General features: G+C 38.0%; 1 protein-coding gene across 2 annotated transcripts in view; it reads left to right on the top strand.

The window, feature by feature from the left end:
• AIG1 (androgen induced 1) overlaps positions 1-18,229 on the top strand; it is a 237,631-nt gene that overhangs the window by 75,052 nt on the left and 144,350 nt on the right. For both annotated transcript variants that reach the window (XM_055311010.1, XM_055311011.1), the window contains one exon: positions 5,527-5,628. In XM_055311010.1, the coding sequence (XP_055166985.1) occupies positions 5,527-5,628 (102 nt within the window). The remainder of the gene's footprint in view (positions 1-5,526; positions 5,629-18,229) is intronic.

Genomic DNA, 18,229 nt, shown 5'->3' on the forward strand with positions numbered 1-18,229 from the left:
GTGGGTGCAGCCAGATGAAAATGGGGTGCCAGAATTCCTGGCATAAAAAGTAGGAAATACGAAGACCCAGAGGCACAAAAGAGCCTAATGAGTTTTAGGAATGGATTGCCAGTTGGAGCTTAGGGAGCAGGAGAGAATGCGGTATAATCTGAGGTCACAGAGAAAGCCAGGTGTCAAGGCATATGGGCACTCTAGGAGCTAGGTTTTATGCTCAGGTTATTTACTCAGTCAGAAGAGCCCATTAAGGACCTAACTGTAGGTAAATAAGGATAAATTATCAATTCTACCACAAAGATTTATAGTTTAAGGCTGTGAAAAAAGGCAGCAACGTGTGCTATAGAAACTCTCCAAATACAAATGCAGATTCTGATTTTAAGGTAATTTGAGCATAGTGCACAGAACAACAAAAAAAATGTGGTGTTACTCACAGCCTCATAATTATGAGTAGAGGAATTCTATGTCACATTTCCAGGAATGAGTACTAGAAACTAAGTGCACTCTGGAACAAGAGATAGTGTAACATTTCAGAGGGGCCTATGCTTTGCTGTACATTGGTGAATTTGAGGGTATGGCTGAAGGAAGTCAGCCAGGAAAGCATGTTGGGACTCGGAATCTCCTGGACCTAGAGTGTGGGGAGCTAAGGGCCTTGTCAAAATGAGAGTCTCTCTCTGCTTGGAGACCATCAGAGAAGAAGCCAGCTAGCATCCAGAACATGCAACTTTTTCCTCACACTTTATATGTTTGGAAGAAGAAAGCCTAACTGGAAACATGTCTACATATTACCTCTCAGCAAATGCTACCACAGAAAGAAGTGATGGGGGGAAAACAAATCATGACAAGGAAATCTGGACACAAAGTAATAGAGCCTGAAACAGAATTCATTTTTCCCCCATAGGTATTTGGTAAAGGCTGAGTACTTACAGATTAGTTTTTAAAGGAAAACCAATTTCATAGGATTTCATAGGATCATGTCATATTGAAGCTGAAGACTTTAAAGATGTATTCATTTATTTTCTGCTTCCCTGCTTCAACAGTGGGTATTTGAGATATGATAAATGGCCTTTATAGACCAATCTATAGATTAGTGACTTTTCTCTTTGACCTCCTTCATGGTACGTTTCTCTGCAACATCCTTTGCACTCTAATCAGTTTTACTAAATTCCAAAGAAATTCTCACTGATCAGTAAAGCTTCTTCTTAGAAGTGGACTAAAGCTGATTAATTTCAACTTCTATTGGATACTATAGAAGAGGCTCTTTACAGAAGGAGACAAAGCGTGAATCCAGTTTTCTTTTGCATTCATTTCTGATTGTTCCAGGGGTTCAGATGAGGCCTCAACGACCAGCTGTAACACAAGTACTTTGTCTGGGAAGCTTGAAGAACTGGGAAGTGCCTGAGCGCCTTCTACTCTGAGTTCAAGTACAGTATTCTGGGCCTGGCAGCTTAGAAGCAGCAGGTGCATGCTGAGGAATAGCTGGCCACAATAGTGGAACATTTCAGGGGCACTTAGCCTGTCCAAGAGAACCTATTTTTGTTTCATAGTCATGCCCTGGTGGTAGAGTTCAGACTTATTTTGGGTTTTCTGATGACCATACTATCAAGAGGATATCAGTTCATGAAGCCAAGAAGCCACCATCTGTGCTGTGTTTATATCTCAAGAATTATTTAGAAGGTTGATTATTCAGTTAGCTGGGCCTCTTGACCTTCTAGTGTTACACTAAGAAAGGTGACTCACATTTTCTTGAAAGTCACTTCACTTTTGATAACCCATGAAATTCCCTCAATATACAGTAGGGGTGAAAGAGTTGATCAAATTGCACCGATAAGTACTGACCCCAAAATGCTCTCCATGTGGCAGGGGCACCATGAATGATCATTTATAGTGAACAGAAAATATCTCTCAACACTGATATGCTAGGAAATAATTAACAGCTGGCTCTCCAGGTAGATAAATACCTGATTTGTAGCATTCACTGAATTCCATAGCGGAATAGTAAGAACAGCTTTGTAAGTTCAAAAATTTAGATGAGATGAAAAAAATTCCACAAAAAAGCAAAATGACTAAACCTAACTCTAGAAAAAGCAGAAAACCCGAAAACTTTGTATCTATTAAGAAAATTGAATTCACAATGAACTCTCAGGAGAAAACTTACAAGTCCAGATACATAACAAATAAGGAGGAAATAATACCAATCTTGCACAGAGTCCCATGAAAATAGAGGAGGGAGCTTTTCCTGGTTTATTTTTTGAGGCCACCATTGTCCTGTCACCAAAATTAGAAGAAGGCATGAGAAAATAACTATAGATTGATATACTGTATGAATAAAGACAGGAGAAAAATTCTTAGCAAAATATTGGCAAGTCAAATCCAGCAGTATATAAAAATTATAATCCATAGTGACCAAGTATTAAAGGCTGGCTTCACATTTAAAATCTATATAATTCATTGTATTAACAGAATAAAGGAGGAGAACTATCTGGTCACTTGAGGATCTACGGCAAGGTCATCTGAAAAAAAAATTAGTACTTGTCCATTACATACCTAACTGAAAGATAGGAGAGATTTTCCTCAACATGATAAAAGACATCTGAGAAAAAGCTGCAGCTTATATCAAATTTAAATGTTGAAAGGCTGGACACTTTCCTAAGGTGGGAAAGAAAATGAGAGTACTCACAGTTCATCACTTCTAGTCATCATTGTGCTGAAGTTTGTAGGTAGGACAGTTAAGAAAAGAAAAAGTACACAGCATACACATTATAAAGGAAGAAGAAAAGCTTGTCTTTATTTGCAGATCACATACATAGAAAAATCTAGAATAATTTATGAAAACTACTTGGGATGCCTGGGTGGCTCAGCAGTTGAACTTCTGCCTTTGGCTCAGGGCATGATCCCAGCTTCTCCCTCTGCCTGTGTCTCTGCGTCTCTGTGTGTTTCTCATGAATAAATAAATAAAATCTTAAAAAAAAAAAAAGGAAGAAAGAAAGAACTACTCAAACGACACAAATTTGGCTGAGATAGGAGATGCAGCGTCAATATACAAGTCATTTGTATTTTTATACATAAGCAGCAAAGAATGTAAAAACAAATCCAGTATTATCTACAATAACATGAAAAAAAAACACGAGATGTTTAGTGATAAATTTTTAAAAATATGTGTGAGATCCATACACTCAAAACTACAAACTGGCAAACCAGAGACCTATACGAATGGAGACATCAATGATGTCCCTGGGTCAGAAGACTCAATTTGTGAAGATGCCATTTCTCCCCAGATTGAATATATTGATTCAGTATAGTCATAATCGGAATTCTAGGTGGATATTTTTGTAGAAATGAGCAAGCTGAGATTCTAAAATTTAAATGGAAATGTTTCTTAAAATATCCAAAACAATTTGGAAAAAAAGAGAGGAAGCATATGGTAAGCAGAATTGTAAGATGGCTCCATGATTGCATCTCCTTTGATGCAGGCCTGTATAATCCCCTCCCCTTGAGTGTAGGAGGGGACCTGTGAATGTGATGGGACATCACCCCAGCTTAGATTACACTACATGGCAAAGGTGAAGGGATTTCCACCAATGGCTCCATCCAGGATTAAAGTAGCTTCGTGCTTGTGTGTAGACTCCCAGACTAAATGTAAAACTTATTCTCACCTTTCAGAAACAGATATGTCTTAACCACCTTGTAGGTTAGGGTGTGTATACACATTGATTGTACAGTCAGTCCTCCAGTCAGACCCAGAAAGGAGACCCACACAGGCACTGAGGCATACTTGTGTCTTTGGGGGGAGGAAGTTGCAGGATCACAGTTTCCCAGGATGTGGTCTGAAAAAGGAGGTGGAGGCTCTGGTAAACCAGCCACTGGGCTCTGTGACTGCCCCCTCAGTGGGGGAAGAGGCTCAAGGTGTCTGGAGTAGGGCCTTCCAGAGCCGACATCTCAGACTTTAATGTGGATATGAATGACCCCAAGATCTTATTAAAAATGCATATTCAGAGCATACCAGAATAGGACGTGGCATTCCACAAATCTAATAAGCTCTCAGGTGACATGGAGGCTACTGATCCATGGGACTACATTTTGAGTCGCAATGCTATAAAGTTTGGTGCCGAAGTCTGAGGCCAGGTAACAGTGATTTTCAGTATACTTGAAGTCTGTAGTGGAGTGAATAAACCAAAGTTGTGAATAATTCATTGTATTTGGAAAGATCCTAATTATAGTTAACATTAAGCTAATAATATTTTTTCCCATCTTGTACATTTATCAACTGAGTGAAAATAGTTGACCCCAAAGCAAGATAAATAACTGGAGACTCCAATCCGGTATTGAAACTATGTGTGTAATCTCTGGTTGCCTGTTGTAATTATCTTTCAATATGTTTTATGAAATGAGAAATGTTCATAACATCTTAGGTTTTAAGGGTGAACTCTTTTTTTCAGGCTACGATTACCCATGTCATAACTGACATACTTGGAAAAGAATTTTGGAACCCTTCTGATTACTAGCTTGCGTTGGAAGTTTTATGAAAAGTGGCATTAAAATATTTACTACTTTTATTAATAAAATGTGGGGGTATGGACGACTTACAAGAAATGAGATAAAAATTGTTTCTGCTTAATATTTATCTGCATTTTATCACTGTAGCATTTATTATGAGACATAACTCTGCAGAGACTTTGATCCTTCCCTCTGGGATAGCTCCCTTCTCCACACCACATTTATTGACTATGTAGTATTTGCCTTTTCTTTCAAATTCTATGCTGAAGGTTAAGACCTTGGACCATTCATTTCTTTATTTTATCTGAACTTCTGTCACCATTAGTTTGAACAAAGATAAGAGAATAAATCGAGTACTGTACTCTCTTTGGATGGTTTATGTTGCTGATGGGTCAGGATAAACCTCAGGAACCCAGATAAACATGTAAGTTATTCAAGAGAATTAGGATTCTTCCTTTGTGTTCCATATACTCTGCTTTGAGTACAGCCAAAGCCCCTGCTTAGCCTATATAAACTAATACATTTGCAGGAAATGTGACTTTGGGACATTTTATATAGCAGTGATTTTAATGCTGTTAGTGGTGAAATGGAAACTTGAGAATGTGAAGATTAATTTAAACCACATGATGGGTTCAAGGAAAATCCACTACAGTTTCTTGAATGTGTGCTGACTCTGTACAGTGGGGAATGGGATCCAAAAAACCACCAGTGAACTTTTAAACCCTCTTGAGAGGATTCAGACCAACACAATTAGCCCTAGAAGGGAGCTGTTCCAGATGACAGGCAGATTATTTATCTCTCCCTCGAAAACAGATCCCTTTGCCTGAGAGAACACAGTAGGCACACCAAGGAAGGATGAAGGACCCCACATGTTACCACTAATGGAGTGAAGTTAGAAATCCCTTTCCAGTCATTAGCTGACTTACTAATTCATCTTTCACTATAGAGTACAGTCTGTTGAGTTCTTTGAACAATGGATAACCAAACAAATTGTATATTGTAAATTTGAAATAAAGGATTTCTTTTCCCTTCCAGTTCGTTGTAGCGGTGTTCTGGATCATTTATGCCTATGACAGAGAGATGATTTATCCGAAGTTGCTTGATAATTTTATCCCAGGGTGGCTGAATCACGGAATGGTGAGTGGACTAAAACAAATAATTTCCTTTCATTAAATTTAGGCTTTTCATAGAATGTACCTAACTGGCTGTGCAATGATAGGGATGAAAGATTGTAATTAGAAAAGAATACTGCATGTAAATAAAAAGCATCTTCCCTTGAAACTGGTCACTATTAAAACTATGTAGTAGATGAATCCACAGTTTATAAGATGTCGGTGTTGTTGGATAATACAACTAGCTCATTCCATGGATGAATTTAATTTCTGTGCCATTCAAAAACTTGTCCCTTATTAGAACCTAAGGACCTAGTCACACCTATACAATTCTCGAGGCCCTGTGGTTCCTCCACTTCACGTCAGGGGATTGTATTGGAAGTAACTATTGCACTGGGCGAATTTCCTCCGCAGGAGCAATGAGACTATTATTTTCTCTGGGAGATCTGCTGTAGGCATTGGAAGTGTCCTTGGCAGGCTGTGCCCATGGAGGGCATTTGCCTATGGTGGCTAGCTCTTTCCCTTCTTCTCCTTCTGATTCCTTCCAGTGCTTTAGCCATGGTGTTGCCTTCACATGTTTCAAATCAATTATTTTGAATGGTTTGCATGTCACCTTGCAAGACTTGAGGATACATCCTCTGCAGAGAAATTTTATGTTGCCTTCCCTTTCTGCTTCTGGAATTGAGCAGTTTTGTCATTAACTAAGAAGCCTGCATTTTTTGGTTACAGCAGTTTTTAGACTATGTCACTGGGTGCTCCTAGTGAAAAGGGCAACCCATCACAGAAATTATAGGGGAACGAAGAGCTAGAATCGCACGTCATAGGTCCAAAATAACAGTTTCCTTTCTGCCCCCAATTCTGGTATATTTTGAGAGAAGTGGTGTGTGCTAACAAACAAACATTACTGTACTCAGGGGCTTGATTAATTCTTTCCTAAGCCAATTCATCAAAAGTGGCATATCTCAGAGAACTAGCATTTTCTTTGAGTCCAATTAGAACCACACTGTTGAAAGATTAACGTGGCACCTCTCTTCTGGTTCCAAACACATAAGCTGGGTCTTGTCAGATTCATTTTACCATCTAAGGGACTTGATATGGTTACTCTGTGCCTCTCCAACTTTTGACTTTTCTTGACTGTGACCTTTTCATAACCCTGGCTCTTCATGCCTTCATGCCCCTGTCCCACATGCCTTCTATTCTTTACTGGAGAACCCTTGTTAGCTTGTAGAATATCTCTTAGAAGTCTCTTTTTACACTCTCAGGCCAGGTTAGCTCCCTGTCAGCTAGGCTTCCAAAGCACCTTCACAATCTCCAACTGACACATCTGTATCCCCCACACAAGTGTTACCTTCCTAGTGCAAACAGCACTCCACCCACCCACCTGATGTGTAGTAGGATCAATACATATTTGTTAGATTGATGAGTGAATTCAGTATACAGTCATTTCCCTCACCTTATCTGAGAGGGATCCATTCCAAAATCCCCAGTGGATGCCTAAAACCGAGGACAGCACCATACTATGTTTTTTTCCTATAAGTACATATCTACAATAAGGTTTAGCACAGTGAGAAATTAACAACATGAAGAGGGACTTGAATGCCCTTGAATGCAACCGGTGGTTGCATAATGTGCTGTTGAGGACAGGCCTTAACTGTTTGGCATGTCATCTATATACCTCAGATGCACAATATTACCTTTAGGTCAGAGAATAAATCACAACCTTTGTAGATGCAGGTGCTACTTAATGTTTCCAAAGAATGGTTTCTAAGTACTGATGAGGCCATTAGAATTATACCTTGACTCTCAGAATTTCCCCTTGATTCACTTTGATGGATTAAAATTCTCACTCTTGGAGACAAACACTACTTAAAAATTTAAGGGGAATTTGAGTGATACAGATATATCAGAAAGGGAAAAGATAAATGAATTGACATGTCAAATCCTCTAAGATAATAACTCAGTGGATTCTTTCCTAATGAATTTTGTTCATTAGTAGAGATGAATGACCTTTCTTTGGTTTTCTTCATGTTCCAGTACATGGTTCCAGAATTACTAACAAAGAAGTTGCATATGGTTGCTGAGGAATATTTTCCGGTATTAATTTACGTTACTCTAAATTTGTATATATGTAACTTTAAATCGGATGCTGATTCTTTAGTTTGGCTATTAAAATATGAATATTAACTGCTATAACCATGAATAATTTAATTTTTATAAAAATGTATAAAAATATTTGTGAAATACTAATAAATCAAACATTTTCACTTTATTAAAAAGCTTAATTATAATTTGTATTTTAATTTTAATAATTTTAAATATTTAATTTTAAAAATATGAAAATAATTCTGCTAAAAATCTTTACATTCATTTGAATGTTCGTATTTTGATGAAAACATTCAAATTATGTACACTTTGATTATAATTATATTTTTATCTTTTTATTTCATTTTTTTAAAGATTTTGTTTATTGGACAGAGGGAGAGAGAGCATAAGCAGGGGTAGTGGCAGGCAGAGGGAGAGGGATAAGTAGGTTCTTTGCTGAACAGAGAGCCTGACACAGGGCTGGATCCCAGGACCCCAAGATCATGACCTGAGCCAAAGACAGATGCTTAATTGACTGAGCAGCCCAGATACCTCCATTTTATTATTAATTAATACCTTACATTGATATTATAAATAGAGCTTAAATTTTGTGAAAATTTCCATTATAACAATATATTCAGTGAATTTGCTGAAATGAAGGCAAGAAAATAAATTTTTGGAATATTTATATTATATTAAACAATGTATTTTTATAATTTATAACTTACACATTTGTAATTGATAAATCTGTGTGTCTTTACTTTGCTACTCACCCATCCAGTCATATTTTTTTAATTTTGTTTGATGAAATATATATTTAATAATATAGGAAGACAGAACATATTTAATATTTTACAAGCTTAATTTGTAAATTTTAAATATTTCTGTGGGTAGTTTATGGCCTCTTAGGCCTTTTACTATTGCCCGTCTAGATCTTTCTAAGTACAGGAATTCTGCAAGAGAATATACCTTATTCTTATGTGTAGAATCACATTTCGTGTTTGAAGAGTCTCAATATAATCTCTTGGGATCTAGAGCCCTGAACTACCAAACTAAGATGCAGTTTATCAGTCTGTCATGGCACCACTTAAGAAGACATCACCAAGTCAGTCTTGAATTTACAGCACTCAACTGCCCAGCACAAAATTAGTACAAGAAACCAGGCATGAAATAAAACAGACAGGATTTGAAATTCCCAGGACTTTCCTTTCGATTTATTCTAAAGTACCCATAAGTTAGACAGGATTGTAACTAAAGGGAAGTATCCTATCTCTTCCTTTCTATTGTATACCTCTTTTCTCCCAGCAAGTAGTCTTAGAATTTTTTTGGAGAAGAGAAGAGGAAATGGGTAAATAGATGAGTTACAACAGTAATACAACCTCGCTCTATAACTGCTATCTTATCTCCAGGCTATATTTACATAGCAGTTACATACACACAAAATTTTAATTTATTATAAATAAAAATATCAGCCTATAAAATATAAAACATTTAACTGGAATCACTTCAGTCTCCAAAAATCAAGAACTATTCTATCCCTGCAGCCCTATTTATTTTTGTATTTCCAGCAGTTTGAACAGCACATGATGCCCATTAGGCATTTATTAAGCATTGGTGATTAAGAGCATATTTATGTGTTTGTTTCTGAAAGTTGGAAGAATGTTGGGGCACCTGAGTGGCTCAGTCGGTTAAGTGTTGGATTCTTGATTTCAGCTCAGGTTCTGATCTCAGGGTGGTGAGATGGAGCCCTGTGTGCTTAAGATTCTCTTTCTCCCTCTCCCACCTCCCTACTTGTGTGCGCTCTCTCTCTAAAAACAAACAAACAAAACTTGGAAGAATATCATGTTTACATTTATATCTTTCTCTATATCTAGAGATATCAGCAAAATGAGTCCGTTTTCAAAATGTCACAAGAATGGTCATGGACAGTCGTGGTTGGGGTCTGCATGGCTGCAACCGTGAGGGCTAAGGTTTGAATTAATTTAATCTAGCAAACATTTGTTGAAAACCTATGAAATGCAAAATACCCTGCTAGGATGAGAAAAATACTCACACTTCTAAAGGGTAGAAATGTCATGTTTGAGGTAAAAGAAAGTGAATAGGAAAACAAATCCACAAAGCAACAGAGTAGTCTCTGGTAGGCTGTGTTCACTCTGATAAGAAGAAGCACTGTTGTTACTCTGGCCTGTTTCTTGGCTGCAAAAATAGATCACTGAACCTTTCTCTTCTGCTGATTATAAGTTTAAAACATTGTCAATGGAATAAATATACATTAAAATCAATAAATAAAGAAATATCTAAACTCCATTAAGATTGCAGATTCTCAGCAATGCTGTAACAGGAAAAACCAACAATGAGACAGTGTCTCTGCTTAGTGAAGACCTAATTAATGTTTATAAAATGCTTTGAGAATGCCAAGCACTGCAGAAGTTTGGATATTATTATTACTATCATCATCACAGATCTTTAAGCATACATGACCTAGATATTCTTATAATCACAGCAGTTGTTCATTCCCCATATAATTTATAAGGAGATAAAAAAAATAAACCCCACCTCTCTTCGTGCTTGATTTGACAGTTGTTCTTGTTGTATGTAACTGATCCTCAAGAGAACTTTAATTTAGGCGACTATTTATTCTGTTCAATATTATTTTGACATTTGGTAATTACTAAAGTTTTTGTACATTTATCTTTCCCAAAAGAGAAGGTATTAAATACTCTTTGGATGATCACTGGTTTTGCAGGAACTCAGATTTGACGTTATTCTTTTGTTAAATAACACAACTTATGGGAAGTTTCCAGTTCTGGGCCACAGAGATTATGCATTTCATGACCTACGGAGTCTGTGCCACCCTGATAGTGGATATTTCACAAAATAAGCTGTTGGACAAGAGAAGACGATCTTCTTTTTCATATGAAAAAACTGACCTTTCTCATTTTCCCAATATATTCTAAAGTAACTGGAAGATATCTGGAAATTTTCAAAAATAAAAGTAAGACTGGAACAGAGGTCAGAAATTTCTTGGGAACCACTTTCTAAGACTCCCAATGGACCTCCTAAAGAAAACAAATAAGACCCCAAAGACCCAGAAGCAAGAAGGAGAGTTCCATCTACAGTGAGGCAGATACTTTCAGAGTTACTGCATATGGTTCTCATGTGTAAGCTTTTTCACATTTCATTTTACTGATCATAGCTTTCTCCTTGTGAATTTTCATTTGCTCAGGCTCACCTTCTCAGTAAGGCTCACTGTGAAGGTATTGCCAGCTACCCCCATGTCCCCAGTGTTCCCTTACCCTGCTCTTTGTCCCTATCGTGGTACTTACCATCCTTGACATCTTATATTGTTTTACTTTCATGTTGTATTTATGGCTTATTGCCCATGTCCTTCTGCTAGAATATAATTTTCATAAGGGCAGGGATCTTCATTTCAGTTACTCGTTTATCCCAAGTGCTTCAAACAGTGCTTCTACATAATGGAAATCAATGATTATTTGTTGCATCAATGTGAATTTTACTGATATTCTATGTCATGTTTTCTCTTGCCTTTTTTTCCCACTCTTTGTGTTTTCCTTTTCATAGTAGTTGACAGAGAATGCAACCCCAAACTATTCACTTCTTTCCTAACTTGTATTTTACTTCACTCTTCAATCTCAGCTGCACTGCAGTAAAATCTTATATACATAGCCTGCTATCCCTTCTGAGGGTCTTACTGGTTCGTATATATCATATTGCTACTACTGCCTGAGAAGGCCTGAAATGATGTCCAAAGAACACAGCATTGTCCCTGGAATGTCTGAGACTTACAGGCCAGGTAAATAGAAATGCCTGGATCACATTTATTGGAAAGCTCTTCCATATATTGGTCATTTTATCTGGGTATTAGTAGTTTTTTCTCTAGGGTAATAGGCCATGGCTTTTTATTTTATTTTTTTAATTTTTTTAAATAATAAATTTATTTTTTATTGGTGTTCAATTTGCCAACATACAGAATAACACCCATTGCTCATCCCGTCACGTGCCCCCCTCAGTGCCCGCCACCCAGTCACCCCCACCCCCCGCCCTCCTCCCCTTCCACCACCCCTAGTTCGTTTCCCAGACTTAGGAGTCTTCCATGTTCTGTCTCCCTTTCTGCTATTTCCAACCCATTTCTTCTCCCTTCCCCTCTATTCCCTTTCACTATTATTTATATTCTCCAAATGAATGAGACCACATAATGTTTGTCCTTCTCCAATTGACTTATTTCACTCAGCATAATACCCTCCAGTTCCATCCACTTCGAAGCAAATGGTGGGTATTTGTCATTTCTAATGGCTGAGTAATATTCCATTGTATACATAAACCACATCTTCTTTATCTATTCATCTTTCGATGGACACCGAGGCTCCTTCCACAGTTTGGCTATTGTGGACATGGCTGCTAGAAACATCGGGGTGCAGGTGTCCTGCTGTTTCCCTGCATCTGTATCTTTGGGGTAAATCCCCAGCAGTGCAATTGCTGGGTCATAGGGCAGGTCTATTTTTAACTCTGAGGAACCTCCACACAGTTTTCCAGAGTGGCTGCACCAGTTCACATTCCCACCAACAGTGTAAGAGGGTTCCCTTTTCTCCGCATCCTCTCCAACATTTGTGGTTTCCTGCCTTGTTAATTTTCCCCATTCTCACTGGTGTGAGGTGGTATCTCATTGTGGTTTTGATTTGTATTTCCCTGATGGCAAGTGATGCGGAGCATTTTCTCATGTGCTTGTTGGCCATGTCGATGTCTTCCTTTGTCAGATTTCTGTTCATGTCTTTTGCCCATTTCATGATTGGATTGTTTGTTTCTTTGCTGTCGAGTTTAATAAGTTCTTTATAGATTTTGGAAACTAGCCCTTTATCTGATACGTCATTTGAAAATATCTTCTCCCATTCTGTAGGTTGTCTTTGAGTTTTGTTGACTGTATCCTTTGCTGTGCAAAAGCTTCTTATCTCAATGAAGTCCCAATAGTTCATTTTTGCTTTTGTTTCTTTTGCCATCGTGGCTGTATCTTGCAAGAAGTTGCTGTGGCCAAGTTCAAAAAGGGTGTTGCCTGTGTTCTCCTCTAGGATTTTAATGGAATCTTGTCTCACATTTAGATCTTTCATCCATTTTGAGTTTATCTTTGTGTATGGTGAAAGAGAGTGGTCTAGTTTCATTCTTCTGCATGTGGATGTCAAATTTTCCCAGCACCATTTATTGAAGAGGCTGTCTTTCTTCCAGTGGATAGTCTAGGAATAAACCTAACCAAAGAGGTAAAGGATCTATACCCTAAAAACTATAGAACACTTCTGAAAGAAATGGAGGAAGACACAAAGAGATGGAAAAATATTCCATGCTCATGGATTGGCAGAATTAATATTGTGAAAATGTCAATGTTACCCAGGGCAATTTACACGTTTAATGCAATCCCTATCAAAATACCATGGTCTTTCTTCAGAGAGTTAGAACAAATTATTTTAAGATTTGTGTGGAATCAGAAAAGACCCCGAATAGCCAGGGGAATTTTAAAAAAGAAAACCGTATCTGGGGGCATCACAATGCCAGATTTCAGGTTGTACTACAAAGCTGTGGTCATCAAGACAGTGTGGTACTGGCACAAAAACAGACACATAGATCAATGGAACAGAATAGAGAATCCAGAAGTAGACCCTCAACTTTATGGTCAACTAATATTCAATAAAGGAGGAAAGACTATCCACTGGAAGATAGACAGCCTCTTCCATGGCTTTTTAAAAGCAGTTTTCTGACATCACAAATTCCTTTGTAGAGCTAATATTCCACCTCAGGGTAGAATTCAAGACTAATACTATTTGGCTTACACTCTGCCCTTTTTCTTACTACACTGAATAGATGAGCAGGCCTAGCAGTAGTTTAAGTTCATCTAAAGGTCTATAAATTTTATTCAGATATTTTTGGGGTCAGCAAAACCCAAAGTGTGGTTTACTCAAGTTCTTTTACCCCTAATCCTTAAATCCATAGATATTTCAAAGTAAACTTCATTCATATGTTTCCCATTCATTTGCCCTTAGTTCTTTATAGTTGAGGGAGAGGTAGGGCTAGACCTGAAGGTGTTGTCTTAGGAACTGGCTTCCTTCTTCATTACCACAAACAGATCATTCATTAGCCACAGACCCAACTCCTTGGCAGAAGTCCATCCTGCTATCCTTTCCAGTTCTCTTTTAATTGAAGCTCCAACCTCAGCAAGCATCAGTGATAGCTGCCAAAGAAAGTGAAGTGGAAAAGCAAAGCTGCATTTCCGATCATAGAGGCACAGAATCCTAGCATCTTAAAACTTGGGAAGTGTTTCTAAAGACCATCTGTTCCATACACCATGTGATATCTCAATTCTCTGAACAATATCTTGGCAAATTCCCTTTCAAGTCTCTACCTGAGCATCTCCAATGATGGAGCTTCAACAGTGGACCAAAATCATGGAGTTTCCAGCTCAGGGAAGACTCTCTTAAGGAACTGAACCTTCTGTTTTTCCCTCCAGTTCAAATCTGCCCAGTCCATTCATCCATTCTGCAGGATTCAAATACTAGCTGTCTTTGTTCTCTTCATGTTCTCTTCTGAGAGGATCTCACTCTTCCCCATAATTTCTGTTATATGGGCCATTCCAAGTCTGTACTTCCTGGTCTAACTTCCAAGGAGCATTGTACTCAGCATTTGAGGCAAGTGCCTTGAGATGAACATACTGAAACAAATTCATATATTAACCCCTCCTCTCATCTTGTTACCCATCTCATGTTGCCACTTTCATAATGGCAGAAGTGTCTAAAAGCTCCTCTTGCTACCACATCCCTCACAGTTAGCTGACGAGTCCTAATAGAGTCCTAGTCCCCTCCAAAGTGGCTCCCAAAGCTGCCCCAGCCTCCTCATCTGCACCATCCTGGCTTTAGTTCAAGGCTTCATCATCTTCCAAATGAACTGAGGCAATAGGCTCATCTCTTATCTCCCTGCCTCCTACCAGAACTTTCTCCTCATTGCTGCCTCTCTTACCTATCAAGAAGAGCTAAAGTTCTGATGGTTCCTTGCTACATTCCTTTCTCAGACACCGCCTATGAATGAAGCGGTCCTGAATCTCCTAGGCATCTGAGCAGGTCCCTTCTCCCTGCACTCTTTGTCATAACACCTATGATTTCACTTATCACATTGTTTGATTATTATTTATTTATTTAGTAGTTATTACCCTAATGGGCTATGAGGCCATAAAGGGCAGCAAATGTTGCTTTTTTTCTTTCATCTTTTCCTCCAGAACCTAGCATACTCTCTGGCATTATTGCACACTCTATAAACATTTACTGAGAACATGGTATACAGGCCCTTTACCATCATGCTTGGTCTCCTCTACCTAGGCTTCAGCTTGTCTAGATTTGTTTTTACAGTTTCATATGATTTGACAAGAGCACAGCAGAGCAATTTAGCCATCGCTATTGGCTTATTAGCATTGTCCAAGCTCCATTAACTCTTGCATATAGTGTTTACCTGACCAGTGTGTGGTTTAGCTAAGATTTGAAGTTGTTGTTATATATATATATATATATATATATATATATATATATATATATATACACAAAATAGGATCCTTAGGTGCATCCCTAGTGAATTCCATCTTGTTAAACTCAATTCAAATACATCGTGGGCTCGGGGGAGGCTACAGTACTATGATTTTAAGGATAGTTAAATGGATATTTTGGAATTTAATAAAATGATTGATTTATAAAACTCCATTTTGAATTGAGGTGCCTAAGTTTGTGCCATTGAGTTGAGCTTTTTTGGAGGCCAGGGCTGTGAATAAAGTCAGTAACAAAATAACTGATTTTTCAGAGCAGTAAATTTTATTTTATTTTATTTTATTTTTAATTTTTTTAATTTATTTATTTATGATAGTCACAGAGAGAGAGAGAGAGAGAGAGAGAGAGAGAGGCAGAGACACAGGCAGAGGGAGAAGCAGGCTCCATGCACCGGGAGCCCGACGTGGGATTCGATCCCGGGTCTCCAGGATCGCGCCCTGGGCCAAAGGCAGGCGCCAAACCTCTGCGCCACCCAGGGATCCCCAGAGCAGTAAATTTTAAACACCTTGTAATCATCTGCAGAGAGGATGGTTCATTCCTGAGGTCAAGACAAGTATTAGATAAAAGTGATATATGTGGTAGCAGAAAGGAAGAGCAGACAGCAGTATTGGCCACTGAAAATTATCACCGAATCCAGGGATGGAGATATAGGAAATTAATGCAATACATACAGTGAAGAGAGAGTTCTCGGACAAGGGATCTGGTAAGGGAAAGGGTTATAAAATGTTATGGGCAACAGGTGGATGGTAGGCTTGGGGACAAAACTCACCTAGGAAGGGTAGGTATTGATGTTTCCCAATTTGGCTGGATTCTAGATATCTAGAGATCCCAAGGGGTCATTGTGTTGATCACATTTAGATAAAATGGGGAAAGAAACTTTTCTGGGAGTCCCGAATCGTTGTCCCAAATCCTTATGTTCACACCAGATCATGAAGATGATAAGAATCCTCATCTTTTCCACATTCTCCTTTATCTGAGTCATACTGAAAAGTGAAGAAAGAAAAGCAAGGAAAGATTGTGGCAACCCACCAGGAAATGCTCAACTCAACTTTTTCTTTTTTTCTATTTGAATCTGAACCTAAACTACCAAATTTGTCTCCAAACTGCCTAGTCCTTTACAAATACTGGTTAACTTCCCTGAGCCTCTTTGTGGTTAAAATGGGGCTTCCCCAGGACCGAGTGTCCACCCAGCCCTCAGTTCTCTGTCAAAACCCTACTCCTCCAAGACCACTCATGCATCGACTCTCCCTTATATCACAGAAGTGACCACCCCTCTTTTATGAGCCTCTACCCCATATATATATATATATATGTTGGCTTTCAAGTGTGCAGCATGATAACTTGTCCAGGCTTGCACAGCTAGCCAATGTCCCAGCTGGGAGTAGGGTACTAGGCTAACCTAAGTACATCACACTTACCGTACCTAGGGCCTCTCTCTATGGAGCTTTGTTAACATCTAGTGTATAGATGCCTTTAAACATGAATTGTCATTAATATTTTGCAAACATATTTAAAGACATTTTAGAGTGATAAACATTCCTGGCATTTTAGATTATTTTCCTTTTCTTTGAAGCAGGAGTGACTTTTTCCTATTGTTTTACCATATCCATATTCAGAGAATGAGCTTGCCCTTAACGATCTAATTAAGGTGTTTTAATGTAGTTGCAAGGATTAGCCCTGGTGGATGGAAATATTTCCCCTTAAGGCAACTCCTTTCATCCTTATCAAATACATTAATTCATGTGACCTGGTAATATATCAAATTATCTTATATGTACAAATGCTACTCCTCACACTGCTACTATCTATATGTGTTAGGATAAAAAGATTGATGTTAGTAAACTTCCTTTTCTATATCTGCCCTGCTGCCACACACAATAGAGTGTCTTTTTTGTTCCATTCTCTTTCTCATACCAGGTTAACCCCCAAAGCCACTCTGTTTCTGTATGCAGTTCTTCTAGTAGATGAAGACATGTGAGCCACCTCAAAAGGGCAGCTGAGTCAAATGACCTCTCGAGCTTTTTCTGGTTCTATCATTCTATGAAAAGGGTTTAGTGTAAGTAATTTAAGAGGTTAGTCAGAATAAAATTCTCTGTTCAATGATCTTTTGAAATTTCTCTACTGAATTCCACTAGTGAGGAACTTACAGCTTATTTCAGGAATTCCTGAGATTGACTGTGGAAGTACATAGCACAGTACCTGCCACATAATAGGTTCAATAAACAGAAGTCCCTTCAAATAGGATAGGATAGGAATCTTATGGAAAATATAAGATAAAGTTTCCTAATAGCTAATGATTTTAACTTATTATCATATAATAGGTAAGAAGCTAGTGTCAAACTCTGTCTAAAGCTTCAAGGAAAAATGTTTGGGTGGAAATCTATATTTTTAGCAACATCAAATTTGTATATATTCCTCACATAAAAAGCTAATGAAATTCCTTAAAAGTTTATATAAAAGGTAAGATATTTATCCTTGGACATAGGATTCAGATCTCTCTTATTTATTTTTAAGCATTTCCCCCTCACTTGCATCTACTGTGAAGAACTTTGCTTAAGCTCAGAATTTGACTGCTAATATTCACACATATGGCAAATACGAACTAATCAGACCACAGATATTTTGCTGCATTCCATGGTGTCTCATTTATTTGTTTAATTTGCAGCTATAGCAACTAGATTCCACCACTGTAGGCTTTTACACAGACCTACAGTCTGATCAGCCTGGTTGAAGTTTGGCACTCAGCACCATGCTCAATTGAAGACATATGCGCAAACTCACCACATTTTTTAACCTGGTTTTCACACTGGGTAGATTTTAATATTTGCATAAAAATATGAAAAGCAACCTTCTGCAAGGATAGTAGGCAATGAAAAGATGTTGTGACCTTCTTCTCTATAACATTTCAAATCTGAAAGTTTTTTTGGCATGCTTTTCAAAAGCCCATCTGAC

Source organism: Nyctereutes procyonoides, unplaced genomic scaffold (assembly GCF_905146905.1).
Source record: "Nyctereutes procyonoides isolate TBG_1078 unplaced genomic scaffold, NYPRO_anot_genome, whole genome shotgun sequence".
Taxonomy (NCBI): Eukaryota; Metazoa; Chordata; class Mammalia; order Carnivora; family Canidae; genus Nyctereutes; species Nyctereutes procyonoides.